Source organism: Epinephelus moara, chromosome 19, assembly GCF_006386435.1.
Source record: "Epinephelus moara isolate mb chromosome 19, YSFRI_EMoa_1.0, whole genome shotgun sequence".
NCBI lineage: Eukaryota > Metazoa > Chordata > Actinopteri > Perciformes > Serranidae > Epinephelus > Epinephelus moara.
Window position 1 is genome coordinate 39,068,908 of NC_065524.1, and position 18,428 is coordinate 39,087,335.

Below are 18,428 nucleotides of genomic sequence, written 5' to 3' on the forward strand. Positions count from 1 at the left end.
TGGGACCATCCTCTGTAAACCCTAGAGATGGTTGTGCTGAAAATCCCAGTAAATACTCAGACCAGCCCGTCTGGCACCAACAACCATGCCACGTTCAAAGTCACTTCAATCACCTTTCTTCATCATTCTGATGCTCCGTTTGAACTTAAGCAGCTCGTCTTCACCATGTCTACATGACTAAATGCATTGAGCTGCTGACACCTGATTGGCTGATTAGCTATTATTATTGTTAGGTTCAAATGGCACTGAGTGTTGGAGATGTTTTAGTGTTTATGAGACTGAAAGAGTTAGAGAGTAAAAGAGGGTGAGGAAGGGGGGAAGATAAAGTGTAGTAAAGACAAAGAAGAACATGGACGACACAGAGGGACCATCTTTGTGCTTCATGTCATCAGTGTTCAAGAAACTAAACTGTAATTGCACTAAATGTCCACAAGATGGCGGCAGAGGGCTGGGTTAACATCTCCTTTTGCAGTGAAGGCCATTGTTATTATGTAGAACACAGAAAATATGCTTTAAATGCTTTAAGCCTGCATCCACTAGAAACTCCTCCTCCTCCTCCTCCTCCTCCTCCTCCTCACCTACAAATCCCTCCATGGCTTTGCCCTCCACCCCTATATCCCGTCCCAATGCCACCAGCCCTCGGACACTTGTCAGCTCTCCACCCTGCTACGCCTGCCTGCAGTCACCTCACCCTCAGGAACTCTCCCCTGGCAGAGATTCACAAAGCCTGAACATTTACAAAAAACTGCTGTAAACCCCCTTATTCATGAAGAACTGTGTCCAGGGGCGTAGCACCAAATTCTGGCCCCTTAATCCAAAAACCTTGGTGTGATATTTGACAGTGATCTCTCCTTCGAAAAATCAGCCCTGTTTTATCCTCCTCGCTAGTTCCCATACAGTTTCAGAATTGATTTTAAGACTTTACTGAACACTTTTAAAGCACTTAATGACTTACCCCCAGCTTCACTGCTGAGATGCTGCTCCCCTATGAGCCAGGTCGCAGCCTCTGTTGGCTGTTGCTCAGCTGTGGAGCTCTGTCTGAGGATCTGAGGCTGCTGGATCAGTGACGTCTTTTAAATCACCTCTTAAAACTTATCAGAAAAGCCTTTTATTAATTTTAGCACACAGTTTATTTTATATGTGTCTTATTGATTCTTTATATTGTTATTGTCATGTATTGTCATCTATTATATATTTTATTTTTGTATTATTCTAATTGCTTGATTTGATATACGTCTTATCTGCTTCAGTGATGGTATTTCATCTTTATTTTATTTTATTTTATTTTATTTTAATTTTTGTATTTCTTGAAATTGCCTCATTTTATTTGCTTGAATCTTGCATTTTTTTTAAATACGGGATCAACCATGTGAAGCTCTTTGAAACTTTTTAATAAAAAAAAGTTTATTACTATTATTATTATTATTATTACTAGTAGTAGTAGTAGTAATAGTAGTTATAGTATGTGGGCTGTCCTTATAAATAAATAAATGGCCTCCTCCTCAAATGCCTTTTATCTGGCAGGATATTAGTGAAGGTAGCCTGTATTTTATTTTGTTATGTCTTTAAACTTTTAATCCTGGTCATTAACTTCACTAGCTAAAACTAACATTAACTGAAAAAAATCCATAAACACCAAGGAGACAATTGCATGCTTTTATTTTGCTCTTTTACTTTTAATCAGTTTTATTGAGTTATAAATAAAATATCCCCAACCCTGGCAAGAGAAAAATAAATAAATAAATTGCATTCACTTGACAAATAAAAAAAAAATCTGTTTTTCTGAGGTAAGAGAGCAATAGAACAACAGACGCTTTCATTCCTTTCTTGAGAGCTCGATATAATGGAAGCAAACATGACCTGCTTGTTTAGTTTAATCCAGTTTCACTTTGTTTGAGGTTTGAGACACTGGGAGACACTCTTGTCTTTAAGTCATATAGATGGTGTTATCATTAGTTTGTCAACTTTACGCAGGCACCTTAAGACTTTGCGGTTGTTCAGACGAAAAGCCCATTCAGATCTGCTGGACACTGCAGTGTTTCTCCACAATCAGTTGGACACATATGGAGCACAAAATACATCCATGAGCAGGAGTCACCATGGATGCAGGGGTCACTTGCAGGTGTCAGGTGGGAGCTTCGCGCGAGATTTTGAAGTATCTCATGTCCTCGTCCAGGAAAAAAAATTACCACGAAAAACAGAAAAAAAAAAAATATCACGAAAAACAGCAAATATTACTCAGAAAAACAGGGAAAAAATTACACCAAAAAATTAGCCTACACCAAAAAACAGGGCTTTTTTTATTTGTCAAGTGAATGCAATACGCTTCCGTACGTAATAAATAAAATAGATAGATTAGTAAATAAATGCCCTCCTCATAGGCATTTTATCTGACAGGATATTAGGGAAGGTAGCCTGTATTTTATTCTATATTATGTCTTTAAACTTTGACTCCTTGTCACTGACTTCATTATTTAAACAGTTTTCATTAACACAAAAGAGAAAACTATGATTTTTAATTAACAGTATTTATTACAGTGCTCTGGTGCTGTTTGGTGCAATACCTCTTGTGTCCTCTGGAGGTCAGTAAAGGGCGCGAGAACAAACTGTGCTGTAAATTAACGCAGAAGAAGAAGAAGGTTCAACGTCAGTGGAGGGAACTTGGCTTGTCGGATGTAAATATGAATTCAGTACAGGTCGTAACGTTTTGAGTTAATGTCGCGTATTTTCGACGTTATTTAACCGTCAAACCATTTCACCAGACAGAACGAAAGGTTTGTATCAGCATACTGTCACTGTCACTGTGTTTAAACGGAACATTTAGCTAAACGACACCGATAACATTCACAGTTTAGCTAACTAACGTTAAACTCAATGTCAGACATCTTTCTATGTGTGTGTGTCGACTGGAAAGTTCAGCACCAGCTAGCTCAGTATAAAGCGATGAATTGTAGTTTAATAAATATTCTTTGTTCCTTAAATGTTTAACTAGTTGTAGCAAAATTAACGAACAGACGTTAACGGTTACTCGGTTTGTTATTAGCTAAACTAACGGTTGAATTATGATTAAACGTTGGAAATGTACTAATATAAAGTTCAGCTAAACAGATCATTTATGTGCCGAATTGTCAAGCGGTTCGTATTTGTTTAAGTTTCAATCTAAAGGGTTACATTCAGTAGTGTTAGGGTGGGCTGGCACTAAATTACAAGTTTTTTCAATGGGGTTCGGAGCGGTGATAATGTGAATGGTGATATGCGTACTGCTTTTTCATTTAACCAGTTCTCTTTTAATTAACAAAGACTTTTTCGTTAGTTTTATTTTGGTTTACATTCAGTACACCTCTGCTTGGCAAAGAGAAAACAAACTGTTGCTCTGTCCTCCTTTTTTCAGTAAAGTAATGAGTGGAGAGGAGTCCAGGAGAAGCTCATGGAGGGGTGGAGGAGGAGGAGGAGGAGGTGGAGGAGGATGGAGAGGACGAGGAGGCAGCGGTGGCGGCAGTGGTGGTGGATGGAGAGGAGGCTGGAGAGGAGGAAGTGGATGGAGAGGAGGAGGTGGATGGAGAGGAGGTGGTGGATGGAGAGGAGGAGGAGGAGGATGGAGGGGTAGACCATGGAGAGGAGGATCAGGAGGTGGAGGAGGAGGAGGAGGAAGAGGTTCAGGAGGAGGAGGAGGAGGGTGGAGAGGCGGAGGTGGTGGATCGGGAAGCCAAACCTCCAGCAGCCAGAGAGGTGAGTTACATTTGTTTTTCCATTTTACCTATTTAGTGACGTTGTGTTACAGCCTTCAGCCTTGGTCAGTGAAGGAAATGTGATGCTCAAGGTAACAGGTCAGCAAAAGGCCTAAAAGAGGCCTCGAGGTCAGGCCACTTGACCCTTGTTATGAACACACTCCATCTTTGTCTCCCAGTTGTGGTGGAGGGAGCACAGCTGTCCAGATAAAGGTGCCTAGCTGGATCTGTTGCCATAGCTTCCAAGGTTAAGAGGAAGGTAGAGTGCCCTGTGCTCCAGGCTCAACACACAAGAATCTATTTTTTGATGTGTGCATTTTGTGAGAGACAGTCGAGGTGATTTAGAGCGAGCACAAAACCATAGATCGGTACAGAATAACCTTATTTGGGAACGTAGGAGTCTCGCAAGGGAGTACTGTTTGAGTTAAATGCAGGACACCCTCAGGATCTCTGGACGACACACACTGTGTTACAGTCTGTTCAACTGAGATTCTCCTCAATCAAGTCTTCATTAAATACTGTGTGAAATCCATCACCATCTCCTGAGGTCTTCTTCAGATATTAGATTATAATCTGTGACATTTTCATCAACAGTAATCAACTTTGGAGAAATTAGGAGAATGATTTATTATTGTATAAAAGATGAATACAGTTGTGTTTTTTAATTATCTACTTTGTTTGCTGACTGCTTCTTTAACAGGGTGCTCGTGTCTGCTGCGTAATAAGAGAAGAGACACACATTCAGTTTCACATGAGCTGAAGACAAATGAGATATTAGTGTTTAATGTTCTTACAACACTTTATATCTAATGAGAATGAAATTGCCTGTCTTCCTCTGCAGTCCTTTCTCAGGCTACTCTCGATGTGATGTGTCCGTACAAAGGATGGGCTCTCTACTTCACAGACAGTACGTGTGTGTGTGTGTGTGTGTTTGGAGCTCTGTTTCACATATAATGGTTACCATAATGTGGCTTTTTCTCTGTGATACATGTGTCTTAATAAGTCTTCTCATGTGCAGGCTTCATTCAGAGCTCGCCGAGTGTGGAGAAGATCAAAGTGTTTGAGAAATATTTCACATCAAAGATTCAACTGTACGACAAGGTCAGTCTGTCTTTCTGTGCATCTTTCTGCTTAATTGTTTTGTCACTTCTCTGTGTAGACGATTTATCTAGCTGTGACATGTGTAGAAAAACTTTTACTTGTGAAAATGTTTCCACTTTTTGTCCTGATATCTAAATGTTTGCTCGGTCAGTTAAAAGGACAGTTGTTGTGTGTGTGCACAGGATGAGATCGAGCGTCAGGGCAGTGTCCTGGTGGATTATGCTGACTTGACTGGAGATAAAACCGTGCGTAAAGCTCTTCCTGATCTGACCACGCAGCTGAAGGAACAGCCGGAGGTGATACTCAACTGTTTGGGAGTGGCCATTCACCAGGTACACAGTCGCTGCTACAAACATATGTTTTCATCTGCAAGTTCCAGCCTTTCAGAACTTCTACATACTGTGTATGTGCAGAGTTTATTAATAAAGGTGGAGTCGGTAATTGTGTAGAATGATATCTGTCAACACCCAAACAAATAACACAATAATACTTTTATCGTCCCTTTTGTTTCAACTCTTTGTTTTCTCTCTTCAAATGTAAAAAACTGGAGAACTGAAACTTGATCTTTGAAGAGGCAAAGAGTGAAAGTATTTGTGTGTTTTCAAGGTGTTGACTATAGATTTGGAGAAACAGGCCGCGGAGCTACAAGGGGAGGAGCTTCCTGTCGCTACACCCATCATCAACATCCCTCACATTAGCGCGAGGTAATGCACACAGAGAATTACTTGTTTGCCTTTACGTACCACCCGTACACCTGCCGACCCTGAGTGAAGACGACTTTCTCTGCGTCAATCATCCACAGGTTGTATAACTATGAACCACTGACTGCCTTGCGGACGTTGCGTGCCAGTGTGTTTGGACGACTGGTGTGTGTGAGGGGAACGGTGGTCAGAGTGAGCAACATCAGACCTCTGTGCACCAGGATGGCCTTCAGGTGTCAGGGCTGCTCACACACTCAGTCTCTGCCACTGCAGCACGGGAAGTACGCCACACCTACCAAGGTACGCACACCAGGAGTGAGGGGAGAAATCGACACAGCGTAGAATCGCGATAGTTTTGTGTGGTAATATCGTATCGTCACACAGTGCCAAGTCTTGTTTTTTTATTTATATGAATTATTAATATTACAAATAAATTAAACTTTAGGTAGTCCACTAGATACATTTTGCTGCTGTAAAAAATGGCTGAAGACAAACTGTCTAAAAACTTTATCTTATTAGATAAAACAGATGTTTTGGTGATATAATTTACTGTTGAAAAAAGGTAATAAATCACAATATATTTTATTACAATACTCAGCATATTGCAACATATTTCAAATCGCAATAATATTGTACAGAGGACGGCAATAGGCACTCCAAAAATATAGAAAACAAGGAAGGACGTATTAAAAATCTTTTATTGTAGCGGCTAAATCATGTTTCAACCACTGCAGGTCTTCGTCAGGGCTTTAAAACATACAACACAGGTATGGCCCCACCTGTATAGTTGCAGGAACCATCACAGGACCCAGATAATGACATAATAATAATCATAATTCTGTGATACCATATTTTCTGAGATGGTTATCACATTGTGAAGATGCCATACAGTTGCAACCCTACACATAACCCTCTTTGACACCATGACTTTGATTTACAGATTCATTTTCCCTCCTAATGTGTGTGTATCCATGTTTCTGTCCCTCAGTGTATCCAGCCCAGCTGTCGCAGTCGCTCCTTCACCCCCAGCCGCAGCTCCCCTCTTACTCACACTGTAGACTGGCAGATCATCAAGTAAGTCTGTTGTGAGCCTATGCAGACGTTGAGCTTTCTGGATGTTAGTAAGAGGAGGCGCCGTTTAAATTTAGGACAGTTGCTTACATGCAAAAAGCAAAAATCAAAACAGAGAAAATAAATTCTTGGTTTCTCTGGTCTGAAAGAGTGAGTAAGGTTTTACATGTCTGACTTGCACAAGGCTTGGGTGATATGGTGAGATTTTTGTTCAACACCACGATCCATGTTAACAGGAACATGTATTCAGTTATGCTGCAGGGGAATTTTAACATCACCCAACCCTCGTACTTTATCACAAGTGTCGCGAAATATTGTGGCAGGTTGTCTCTACTAGAAAGTGGAATATTGTGAGAAAGTGCCGGTTTTTCTAAGATCATATTCCAATGCAAAACAACAGCACATCTCAGACTCTGAATCATCATTTACATGCTTCACTTGTTTTTTTCAGGGTGCAGGAGTTGATGGGCGGCGAGCAGAGGGAGACCGGACGAATCCCACGCACCGTGGAGTGTCACCTGACCTCTGACCTCTGCGACAGCTGCGTCCCTGGAGACACAGTTACAGTGACAGGGATAGTTCGAGTCACCAACGATGGTACAAACACACAGAAACACACACACTCTAACCAGGGTGGGAGGTTAGGTTTGAAGGAAGCTTTTGTATACAGAATAAAATATAAACCTGTGTTTAAGTACAAAAATTCTGGAGGAAGGAACAAAAAGTGCTTTCACAAACACACAAGTCCCAGTGACTACAAACAAAGCACTCTTATTATCTGTAATATGCAGGTATCTCCCGAGGGAACAAGGATCAGTGTATGTTCCTCCTCTACCTTGAAGCCACTTCAGTCAGCAACACTAAAGGTACAGACTCTGTGTGTTGGAACCTGAGTTATGTGGAGCAGTTATGTAACGTAACACAGCAATGAGGTGTTATTTCTTCTTCACGTGTAGGTCAGCAGTCCAAGTCAGGTCAGGGGTCGCTGGAAGATCGTGCTGGAGGGGAGGAGTTCAGTCTGAAGGAGCTGTACGCCATCCAGGAGATCCAGTCACAGCCTGACCTGCTGAGACTCATAGTGCAGTAAGATATTTGTTACTTACAGTATGACATGTTTATTGTTTTAAAAAAGTTACTGCATTTTCTTTAATGTCAACTTTTGATACTGTGTTCGACACGACAGAGTTTGAACATCATGAGTGATGGTATGATTTCAAAAATGTTTATTTTTTCATGGCAGAAAACATCATACAGGTTGTTTAAACACAGCTGATGTCTGATTTAGTGTACTTTCATGCTTTTCCTTCACGGCAAGGCAAGGAAAGGTTATTTATAAAGCACATTTCAGCAGCAAAGAAGTTCAAAGTGCTCCACATTAAACATCAAAAGCGTCAAGACAAGATGCAAAAGAAGCACATTATAAAAGGACATTTATAAATAATTCATTAAAAAACTAGAGAAGAGAAAATAAAAAAGTTAAAATGCAGTAATAAAAATACATTTCATTTAAAAAGCACCTTTAAAACCCGGGGTCACCTTACAGAGCGTAAAATAACATACAGAACAAGAGACGTGAATTGGGCAGACACATATTGTTGCTGCGATAAAAGGCAGGTGGCAGAGGGTGCAGTCGGTGTCAGAGTGCATACGCCAGTTTGAACAGGTGGGCTCTGAGGTGGGGTTAAAAGGTTGTTATGCTATCAGACTGTCGAATGTGTCGGGTGAGACGTGAGGTGGGAATGGTCCGGAGACCAGCAGAGGAAGAGCACAGGGAGCAGGAAGGGGTGTACTCTTGAGGAAGGTCAGAGAGATGAGTGGGGGCTGGGTTGTGGAGGGCTGTGAAGGTGAGCAGAAGGTTTTTGCCGTCAGTTTAGCCCCGTTTCCACCGAGTAGTCTGGTTCCGTTCAGTTGAGTTCAGTACGTATTGTTTCCGTTTCCATAGTGTAAAGTTGTGGATGGTCCCAACAGAAGCGTTCCTTAGCGTCCCCATGTTTGGTCCCCCCTCTGTTGGGGTACCTAGCACACAGATCTGGTACAAGAAGGTGGAGCTAGAAACCCTGCAGTCTGATTGGTCAGTAGAGGACGGTCACTCTGGTTTTATGTAACCTCTGTTCATACATCAGTAAACTACAACTATAAAATGAAAGAGAAAAAATAACTTCATTCACTGGGCCGACTGCCGGCAACTTTTAAGGTGGAACGTTAACTTGTAATGTTACTCAATGCATGAGTTGATGACGTGAATCCATCAGCACACCTTAAATTTCACTGTGACAACTTTGACCATCACTTTAGTTTTTATATGACACACACTTTTAGTAATGACTTTAAAAATATAGATTAATTTGGAGCGGATTATGTGAAGGTCATATATTCTAATCCTCACTTCCTGTGGGCTACAGCAACACTAAACCCCTGAGCTTGCCTGAGAAGGACTAAATGCACAAAGCTGCTATTTTTAAATATCCCATGGAGAGAGACTCTCACTGCAGCCTGTTCTATTTTGTTCTGGAAATGTGGGCGTGCAGCCTCGTTCTGTGGACGATAAACCAGGTGCAGACTTCCATCTGTGTCACCGCTGATGAGGAAATACAGCGAGTGCTGGACGGAGCAGTGAGTGACAACAACCCCGCCCACATTTAAGAGGACTGTCTGAACAGATCGAGGGTCTAGGTACCATGTCTGAAGGCTTACTGCTGGTTCCACAGGTGCTGGACTGAAAGGGTTTGGTGGAGACGGGGCTCTTGGCATTGAACAGGGAGCAGGTGTAGTTGAATAAGAATGGGGGTGATGTGGTCAGATGATATGGTGCGGGTAATGATCCGGGCAGCAGAGTTTTGAATGATTTGAAGCCTGTTAAGTTGAGTTTGGTGGGAAGGCCAGAGTGTTCTGTTTTTTATGTGGGATTCAAATGAAAGAGTGTTTTCCAGAATGGCACCAAGGCTCTTGACATGACTGGAGGAGGTACAGGGAAGTTATGATGTGTGGGACTTGTGTTTTGGACTTTGGACAGGGTGTTTTTGGAACCCATGAGCAGGGCCTCAGTTTTGCTGCTTTAAAAGGTTCCAGTTCATCCAACTCCTGATGTCCTCAAGGCAGGTGGTACTGAGACAGACATAAAATACAAGAATAACGTTACAGTGCAGTTAAACTCTATAAAAGTATTTGAATAATAAAGGTTACATTGCAGTGTAAGAAATGAATAAAAAATTGATCAAATAAAAGGCAGCAGCAAACAGATAAGGGTTCAACCTTGATTTAAAAGATGTGAGAGTTGGTGCAGAGCTGCAGTTTTCTGGGAGTTTGTTCCAGATATGTGGAGCATAAAAACTAAACAGTGCTTCTCCATGTTGAGTCTCGACTCTGGGAACAGCTGAAACAAAATGATTCCTCCATGAGTTGTGCAGCTAAACCCAGCTGAGGTACAACTGGAGCTGAAACAAAATACAGCTCAGAAAATTGAGTAAAGTCTGACAGTGTAGAGCTGAGCCTACAAACTAAATCTGTCCCAAAAATGTGTAGATGATCAAACCTTTGATGTAGCTAACAAACCTCAGGCCCAGCTCGTGGTAAAGATCTTGATCTTGGATTTTGTTTTGTGGTTTTTCATTCATCTAGCAGCTTTGTTTGGTGTTATGTAATAAGCATTACAGCTTCACAGGGCTGCTGCTGTGGGCGTAGACTGGTCGTCCTCTTTAGTCCTGTGCTGTTACCTTACACTGAGATATATAACACTCTGATCTTCTTTTCTTCATCAGGTCTTTGTGTCCTGCCATCTATGGCCACCTGGTGAGTTGTGTGATGCACTGTCCTTTGAACCCTTTGAATTTCATTTTCATTAGGTAGGTCACACATAGTCCAGGATTTAAAGGACAATTATCACTTCACATATAAATACATAATGATACAACCATCGCTCAGATAATTGCACCAAGCCATGTCTCAACAAAGCTTTTCCTCCATCTATTTCTCTCCCTTTTTATTTTACCTTTAAACAACTATGAACATCTGAACAAAAGATGTCACACTCACTCATTTATCCATAAAGATGGACACATAACACACAACACTCTCTCCTTTGTAGTCCAGTAGAGATGGTAACTTAGCAAGGTAATTAAAGCAAGCCTGGTCTCTGCGAGCTAATGTATCTGACCAATTTTGACCACAATCCCTTAAATTTCTCTGACTGCATTTTTATAGAAAATATCAGTTTCTCCATGACGTTAATTTCATGAAAATTTTTTAACCAGTCTGCCAATGTTGGATCATCTGGTAGCTTTCTTCCCTTCGATAAGTAATATTCTCATTAAGTATGTGTCTGCTGTAGATTGAATATTCAGTGCCCAAAAATATTGTCAGGAAATCAAATGGAGTAGAGATTTGAAATACAGTTTCCAAACACTCAGTACGTTCACATGACATTAGAGAAAATCGATTTATTGTGTCAGTCCGACTAAAACTGGACTTTTAAATTCCGTGTAAACATGTTAGTCCAACTGAAATTGTACTAACTCAAATTGCTGTTCATCTTCAGATATAACCATTCCTCCTTCTCTTTCCTGTTTACTTTAACATGCTGGCTATTTGAATTCAAAGAACCAACAGCATTTTAGTAATAATAATAATAATAATAATAATAATGCATCAGATTTATATTGCACTTTTCAGGACACTCAAAGATGCTTTACAGTGCTGAAAAATGACAATGATAATAAAATAAAAATGAAAAATGACTGGTGGAAACTAGGGAAAAGCCAGTTTGAACAGATGGCTTTTTAACAGCGATTTGAAAGTCTGTAGGGAGTCTGCATTTCTGATGTTGAGTGGGAGGGAGTTCCAGAGGGTTGGGGCAGCGGCAACAAAGGCTCTGTCCCCCAAGGTTCAGTGCTTGGTTTTAGTGATGGCGGTCAGGAGGTTGGAGTCAGTAGAGCGAAGTCGGCGGGTGGGGGAATGGCGGTGGAGGAGTTCAGTGAGATAAGAGGGGGCAAGGTTATTGAGGGCTTTGTAGGTGATGAGGAGGAGTGTGTACTGGATGTGGTATTGGACAAGGAGCCAGTGAAGCTGTTTGAGGACAGGGGTGATATGGTCCCTGGAGGGGGTGCGGGTGAGTAACCGGGCAGCAGAGTTCTGTAGAGGCTGGTAGAGGGAAGACCATAGAGAATGCTGGACCATAGAGAATGCTATTACAGTAGTCGAGTCTGGAAGTTATAAAGGTGTGGATGAGTATTTCTGCAATGGAGTGGGTGAGGGAGGTGCGGAGACGGGCAATGTTGCGAAGATGGAAGAATGATGTCCTGGTGATGTTGCTGGTATGGGGTTTGAAGGACAGAGTGGGGTCAATTATGATCCCGAGGTTCCATACTAAGGGGGAGGAAGTGACAGTGTGACCGTCGATGTGGAGGGAGAAGTCCTGAGGAGAGAGTAGGTGAGCTTTGGGTCCAGTCATGATGAATTCTGGTTTATTGCTGTTTAGTTTCAGGAAGTTGTTGTCCATCCAGGATTTGATGTCAGTCAGGCAGTTTGTGATGGTGGAAAGAATGACTGGAGGGATGGATTTGGTGGAGATGTATAGCAGGGTGTCGTTGGCGTAACAGTGGAAGTGTAGTCCGTGGCGGCGTATGATATTTCCAAGGGGTAACATGTAGAGGATGAAGAAGAGGGGGCCAAGCACTGAGCCTTGAGGGACATCGTGGGTGACTGGGGTGATGTTGGACTTGCAGTTGCTGACGGATACGTAGTGCTGACTATCGGAAAGGTAGGAGGTGAACCAGGTGAGTGGCGAGCCAGTGATTCCAAGAGATGACTGTAGACGGTTGATTAGGATGGAATGATCAATGCTATTGAAAGCGGCGCTGAGGTCGAGGAGGAGGAGGATAGTGAGGGAACCAGAGTCCAAGGCAAGGAGGAGGTCAGTTTATCATCATGTGTTCTTCTGTGTCCCAAGCTGGTGAAAGCTGCTCTGGCCTTGGCGCTTTTTGGAGGCCGACAGAAACACACGGGCAAGAACAGCGTCCCAGTCAGAGGAGACTCACACATCCTGATGGTGGGAGACCCTGGACTGGGAAAGAGTCAGATGTTACAGGTAACACAGAAAACGTCTGGCAGAGAGTAGGAAAAACACATCTTGTTACTCTTTAAGTGAGGTTGTAATGTGTGTGTTTACGTTCTGAAGCTGAGATATGTTCGTGTTAGGACCAGTGTGAGTGTGTTAATATAAAAGTACACTTATTTAATATTCATGTGCACTCTGTGTGCAGGCTGTGTGCAATGTGGCTCCCAGAGGAATCTATGTGTGCGGCAACAGCACGAGCACCACAGGTAAACTGTCTCCCTAAATTATGTTATACATGCAGCTGGTTATTACAGTTTCTGAGATGTTGCAACATAATCAATTTGGTGGTTTAATATTTAATGTTTTGTTATTTTTTAGGACTAACAGTGACTTTATCCCGAGACTCAGGAACAGGCGATTTTGCTCTGGAGGCCGGAGCCTTGGTGCTCGCTGACCAAGGTAGGAAAGAGTGGAAACACTGGTTTAATAAGTGTGTTCATGCCTGTGTTGTGGATACATAATGTATAAGGAGTTATTACGGTAGTGTATTTATTTGAAGTCGTCGCCCAACTCTGAAAGAAAAAGTGCACAATAAATGCACTTTTGACAGTTGATGTAAAATACTTGCTTTTATGTGCTGCGTCTTTTAAAAAATGCTTCCTCTGTAGCTCACCTGGTCCCTACAAAGCCCATAAAAGTAATCTTTAAAAAATAGTCCTCTTCTTTCACCCACTGCTGCACTCTCTTGGTTCCTCAGGTTTTGATAAGGCCCAAATTGTCAGACAAACTTCTAAACTCACAGATGTATTCAAAAAAACCTAGGGCACCCAGTGGCTCAGTGGGTCAAGCAGGCGCCCCATGTACAAAGGCTGTGTCCTTGCTGCAGCGGCCTGTGGCCCTTTGCTCCATGTCGTCCCCTCTCTCTCCTCCCCCTTCATGCTTAGTATTTATCCGATCAATTAAAGGCAACAGCCCAAAACAATAATCTTAAAAAAAAAACCTTGAAGCGAAACCAGAGGAGGGATGGGTATCGTTTAGATTGTAACGTTACTACTACTCTTATCAATACTGTTAAGTGATTCGGTACTCTAACGGTACACTTATGGGTTCTTTTTGGGGGGGTTAAGAGAAAAAATGAAACAAAATAAGAACAGAGTTAACATTGCTTTATTTTGTTTATGTTTATAAGAACAGTATATGAATAAATATCTGCATATCTGTTTTGAATTCAATTTCAGTTTTCAATTTTATTTATAAAGCCCACTATCACAAATCACAGTTTTCCTCAGAGGCTTTACAGCATACAACATCCCTCTGTCCTCGGACTCTCACGGCTGATAAAGAAAAACTCCCAAATAAAAACCCTTTAACATGGAAAAATGGTAGAAACCTCAGAAACCTGAATAAATTACTATTAAAGGCTTTAACATACAAGCTAGGCCGTCGAAAATGGTGCATTTCTCGGTCTGTGTGTGATACAGACTTTATTTTTAAACCAAAAATTGAAAGAAATATATAATAAAAAGATTAACAGCGTCCGAAAAGAAGTAGGTAGAAGTAAAACTTAATGTCCCTACACATTTCTTACATTTCTTCTTTTAACTCATTATTTCAACAAATTCCCAAATGTATTTACAACTAATACACAACTATCCACAGTCTGTTTACCACCTAATTTAATAATAAAGTACCAAGTACCACCCAGTGTTACAGAATAAATACACACTCCCCTAACACAACCCTTCCTCATCTATATATCTGCCAAAAATATCTTAAATAAATTGATTGGTATTTGTGCTTTGTTTCAACTCATCATGCAGCTTGTTCCACTCGTCCACTTCGAACACTGATGTACACTGAAATACACAGACTCTGATGTTTTGTAAAGATTGCTCGTATGTGTTTCTGCCCTCACGTGCACAAGAGCTGTTGAACTTGTGGCTACAAGCAGTGTTTGCATCACCAAACTTTGAGCGTCTTGCTCTCTGTCACTGAGAGCAGGGCCTCTGTGTGAGCTGGCCGCGCCCCTCGCACATGCAGCAGGCTGTGAGGCTCCGACACAGAGAGCTCGAGAGCAAAAATGCATCAGTGACGAATGTCTTAATCTTGTTGCAAATTAGAAACAGAATTAGGGAGATAAAAACTGTACAAGATAATGTTTATGTAACCTAAACAAACAAGAAGTATATCTTCTGAATTTGTCCAATACTGATAACAGAACCGTCTGAGCTTATTAATACTATGGCCTCTGATAATTTGGCCCCGGGGCCAGACTTGGAGATCTATGCTGTCCACACAGCGTCAGCTCCCACTGCCTGTTGTCCTCTCTGTATTCTCTTCAGGCCTGTGCTGCATTGATGAGTTTGATAAGCTGGGCAGCCAGCAGCAGGCCCTGCTTGAAGCCATGGAGCAGCAGTCTGTGAGTCTGGCTAAGGCTGGAATAGTTTCCTCTCTGCCTGCCAGAGCGTCAGTCATAGCTGCTGCGAACCCCATCGGAGGACATTACAACAGAGGAAAGACCGTCTCTGAGAATCTCAAGTAAGTTCAGTCGGTGGTTTTCAGAGGCTGCAGGAGGATATGACTATACATCTGTATTTACAGTGGTGCACACTTGTCTGTAGGATGGGCTCAGCTCTTCTCTCTCGATTCGACATTGTCTTCCTCCTCCTGGACATCGCAGATGAGTCACACGACCGCCACCTGTCTGAACACGTCATGGCGAACAGGGCAGGGAAAGGCCGAACCAGCAGCGCCATAGTTAGCAGGGCTAACAGTGACTTAGAGACCTCCATCCTGCTGGAACACTCAGACATGCCGCTGTCTGAACGTTTGCAGGTAAAAATAAACAGACCACATTTAAGGAGTAAAGTGACATCTGTAAGAAAAATCATTCACATTTATGCAACATGTGTGTGTCTGTGTCAAGATCCCTGCAGGTGAAACCATAGACCCCATCCCAGTGTCTTTGTTGAGGAAGTACATCAGCTACGCTCGTCAGTATGTCCATCCCTCACTCTCTCCCGAGGCAGCACAGACGATTCAGGCATTCTACCTTTCCCTGAGATCTCAGGCTCACTCTGCTGACTCCACCCCCATCACCACACGACAGCTGGAGTCTTTAATCAGACTCACTGAGGTAGGTTTCTGTATGTTGCGTGTAAAGAGTGACTTCACCCAGTGATGGATAAAGACACATGACATCTATAGTTTCAGGCTCATACAAGTTTGGTATGTCTAACAAAAGGAACCATTGTTTACCGACATGTAGAACTGCCAAACAAAGTCAGCAGTTTATTAGTCTTCAGAGATGAGCAGTGCTCAAACCTCAAACAACAAACAAAAGTATACTTACTGACCCTTAACATGAAACAGAAGACAAGTTTCAACCTAAACTTTTACAATATGAAACAAGGGAAAAGGACGTGGCGATGCCAAACTAATAGGCCGTCTCACTCATATTTAAACTGCTTAAAAGTTTAAGTAGAAAACTAATAACGCTACAAAGTAAACTGTGAAATAAAACTTAATTCACAAACTCAAAGCTCGTCAAAAGGCTCTCTTAGCTGACAAAGTAAACAAAATGCACACACTCGTTTACAAATGTGTTTTGCCCGCAGTTACAAACAAATCTACATTCACAGTCTAAGTCCTGGCGTTTGTTTGCAGTGGCAGAGGTGAACAGAGGGAAGAGCGTTGGTCAGCTGGAGTTTAAAAAGTCTTCTGTCACCCGCTGGAGTAATCCAGTGAGAGCAATCTCTTGGAATTAGCCAATCAGCAGTCGCCACCTGCCTCGCGTCATCCAGTTGCACTGACACACCTGCACACACACTCTGAGGGGAGGAGAGAGACATCTGACTGATCACTGCAGAACAATCCAAGCCACATCAGTAGAAAAATGACCTGGGTCACAACATAATGTCATAATGTGAAACTCATGTTTAAATGAGGAATATTGCTCATCCACCCGACTGGGTTAAGTTCTACTTCAAGCTTTGGTTGAGATATGGTGGGACTTTGCTGTCACTGAGTGATGTTGTGATAGGTATGTGTACTGTAGGCCAACAGAGGGATTTGTTTTTAAGGATTCTCTGTCAAAATCAGCAGGGAGAGGCGTGTGTAGAAACAACTGTTTCCCAGTGGAGTTTGGACAGTTGTGGAGTTTAACAAAAATTCAATTCAAAAAGTGCAGGAGCCTTTTTGAGGGGGGGTGAGCAAGTCTAACTGTGCTGTGTGTTGATTAATCCATGGTGCTGTCTGGCTGCATGTGGAGCTGAAGTAGAGTCCCTCCAACAAGAAACTTTGCATGTTATTACCTGATACTGATCTCTTTTTTTTCTGGCGTGGCAGTTGTATGCTTCTGTAATTTTTCCACCAATGTCCCAGCACTTCTGTGGTTACTTGTGTGTTTCTGTGCAGGCACGAGCCAGATTGGAGCTCAGAGAGACGGCAACCAAAGGTGATGCTGAAGATGTGGTGGAGATCATGAAACACAGGTGACACTATAGGAGTCTTTGTGTGTGTTCGGGCTGCAGCCAAGAAAATAGAGAAAATGAACTCATCACAGTTCCTTAAACCCCAAGATGATGTTGTCAAACAGCGTGTCTTGTCATAACAACTCCATAAAATTAAAGATATTCAGTGTACTGTCACTCAAGACAAAGAAAGGTAGTAAAAGCCTCTCATATCAAACGCTAAAAGCAAGAAATTCTTGGTATTTTTACTTAAAAAAGGCCCAAATTATTAATTGATTATCAAAATATCAGGCTGTTATTTTCCTTTCCATGATTTCCTCTCTCCTTCTGTGTGTGTGTGTGTGTGTGTGTGTGTGTTTTTGTTTTGCAGTCTGGCTGATACATACTCAGATGGTCTGGGCAATCTGGACTTTGAACGCTCTCAGCTGGGATCAGGCATGAGTCAGCGCAGCGCTGCAAAACGACTGGTCAACGCCCTGCACGCTCACGCTCAGAGGACCAACCAGAAGCAGTTTGACCTGCAAACACTTCGATCTGTGGCCAACAGAATGAACATCAAGGTAAAAACTGAAATACACGTGTACTTGATAAAAACAATTAAGGGCCCCAGTTCAGCTGCAACAGTGACAGTGCTGTTCACTACATAATTAAAGATACATTTGGGTGTCTGCTACTCATAAATACACTCGGTGTCCCTCAACAAGCCCTGAAGGAACTGAGAGAAAGAGAGTAACAGATGTGTAACAGAAAGGTGAGATTTCTAAAAGTTAAAATGTGTCTTCTCAGTATCGTTCTCAGCAATTAACACCATGAGTCAGTGTTTAATCCATGCAGTAAAACCTGATGTTACACGAACAACACCAGCATTCTGTGTGTCGAGGTTCTGTCAGGTTTCAGCCCCAATGCCTCAGTGTGAAACATAAATGAAGTCAGTTGATTCAACCAATGAATCCATGTTTTAAATAACATAAATCACTTAATATCCGTCCTTAAAAACCGTCTCACAAATTAAAATACATGAATGAATGAATCTATGAGGATCACTCCTGCTGCTTGTGCACTACATACGTACATAACGTGCCGTTGGTCGTACAAAGTCGTTATTTCATCGTCGGCCCACTGCTGCCCTCATTTAGACGCTTTGCTTAACTAAAGACTGATGACTTTCTCCCTGATTTTGTGTTTAGATGGGCGGATACAATTTCAGAGTTTAAAAAAACTCCCTACGTTGCAGAACCAATAGTAAATCTGCAGGGCGGTCCTTCGGTGGCTCGCTGAACTCTTGTGCTCGTAAACATAGTCC

General features: G+C 42.1%; 1 protein-coding gene across 1 annotated transcript in view; it reads left to right on the forward strand.

Moving 5' to 3' along the window:
• Positions 1 to 3,391: 3,391 nt before the first annotated feature.
• Positions 3,392 to 18,428, forward strand: part of mcm8 (minichromosome maintenance 8 homologous recombination repair factor) — a 17,951-nt gene continuing 2,914 nt past the window's right edge. Inside the window, exons 1-20 of the mRNA XM_050071289.1 lie at positions 3,392 to 3,402; positions 3,643 to 3,729; positions 4,570 to 4,635; positions 4,747 to 4,829; positions 5,012 to 5,161; positions 5,436 to 5,533; positions 5,632 to 5,830; positions 6,519 to 6,604; positions 7,053 to 7,198; positions 7,393 to 7,467; positions 7,558 to 7,684; positions 10,360 to 10,390; positions 12,546 to 12,683; positions 12,859 to 12,919; positions 13,032 to 13,112; positions 14,996 to 15,191; positions 15,275 to 15,488; positions 15,580 to 15,789; positions 17,070 to 17,146; positions 17,496 to 17,685. Coding sequence (XP_049927246.1) covers positions 3,399 to 3,402; positions 3,643 to 3,729; positions 4,570 to 4,635; positions 4,747 to 4,829; positions 5,012 to 5,161; positions 5,436 to 5,533; positions 5,632 to 5,830; positions 6,519 to 6,604; positions 7,053 to 7,198; positions 7,393 to 7,467; positions 7,558 to 7,684; positions 10,360 to 10,390; positions 12,546 to 12,683; positions 12,859 to 12,919; positions 13,032 to 13,112; positions 14,996 to 15,191; positions 15,275 to 15,488; positions 15,580 to 15,789; positions 17,070 to 17,146; positions 17,496 to 17,685 — 2,319 coding nt within the window. The 5' untranslated portion in view covers positions 3,392 to 3,398. The remainder of the gene's footprint in view (positions 3,403 to 3,642; positions 3,730 to 4,569; positions 4,636 to 4,746; positions 4,830 to 5,011; positions 5,162 to 5,435; positions 5,534 to 5,631; positions 5,831 to 6,518; positions 6,605 to 7,052; positions 7,199 to 7,392; positions 7,468 to 7,557; positions 7,685 to 10,359; positions 10,391 to 12,545; positions 12,684 to 12,858; positions 12,920 to 13,031; positions 13,113 to 14,995; positions 15,192 to 15,274; positions 15,489 to 15,579; positions 15,790 to 17,069; positions 17,147 to 17,495; positions 17,686 to 18,428) is intronic.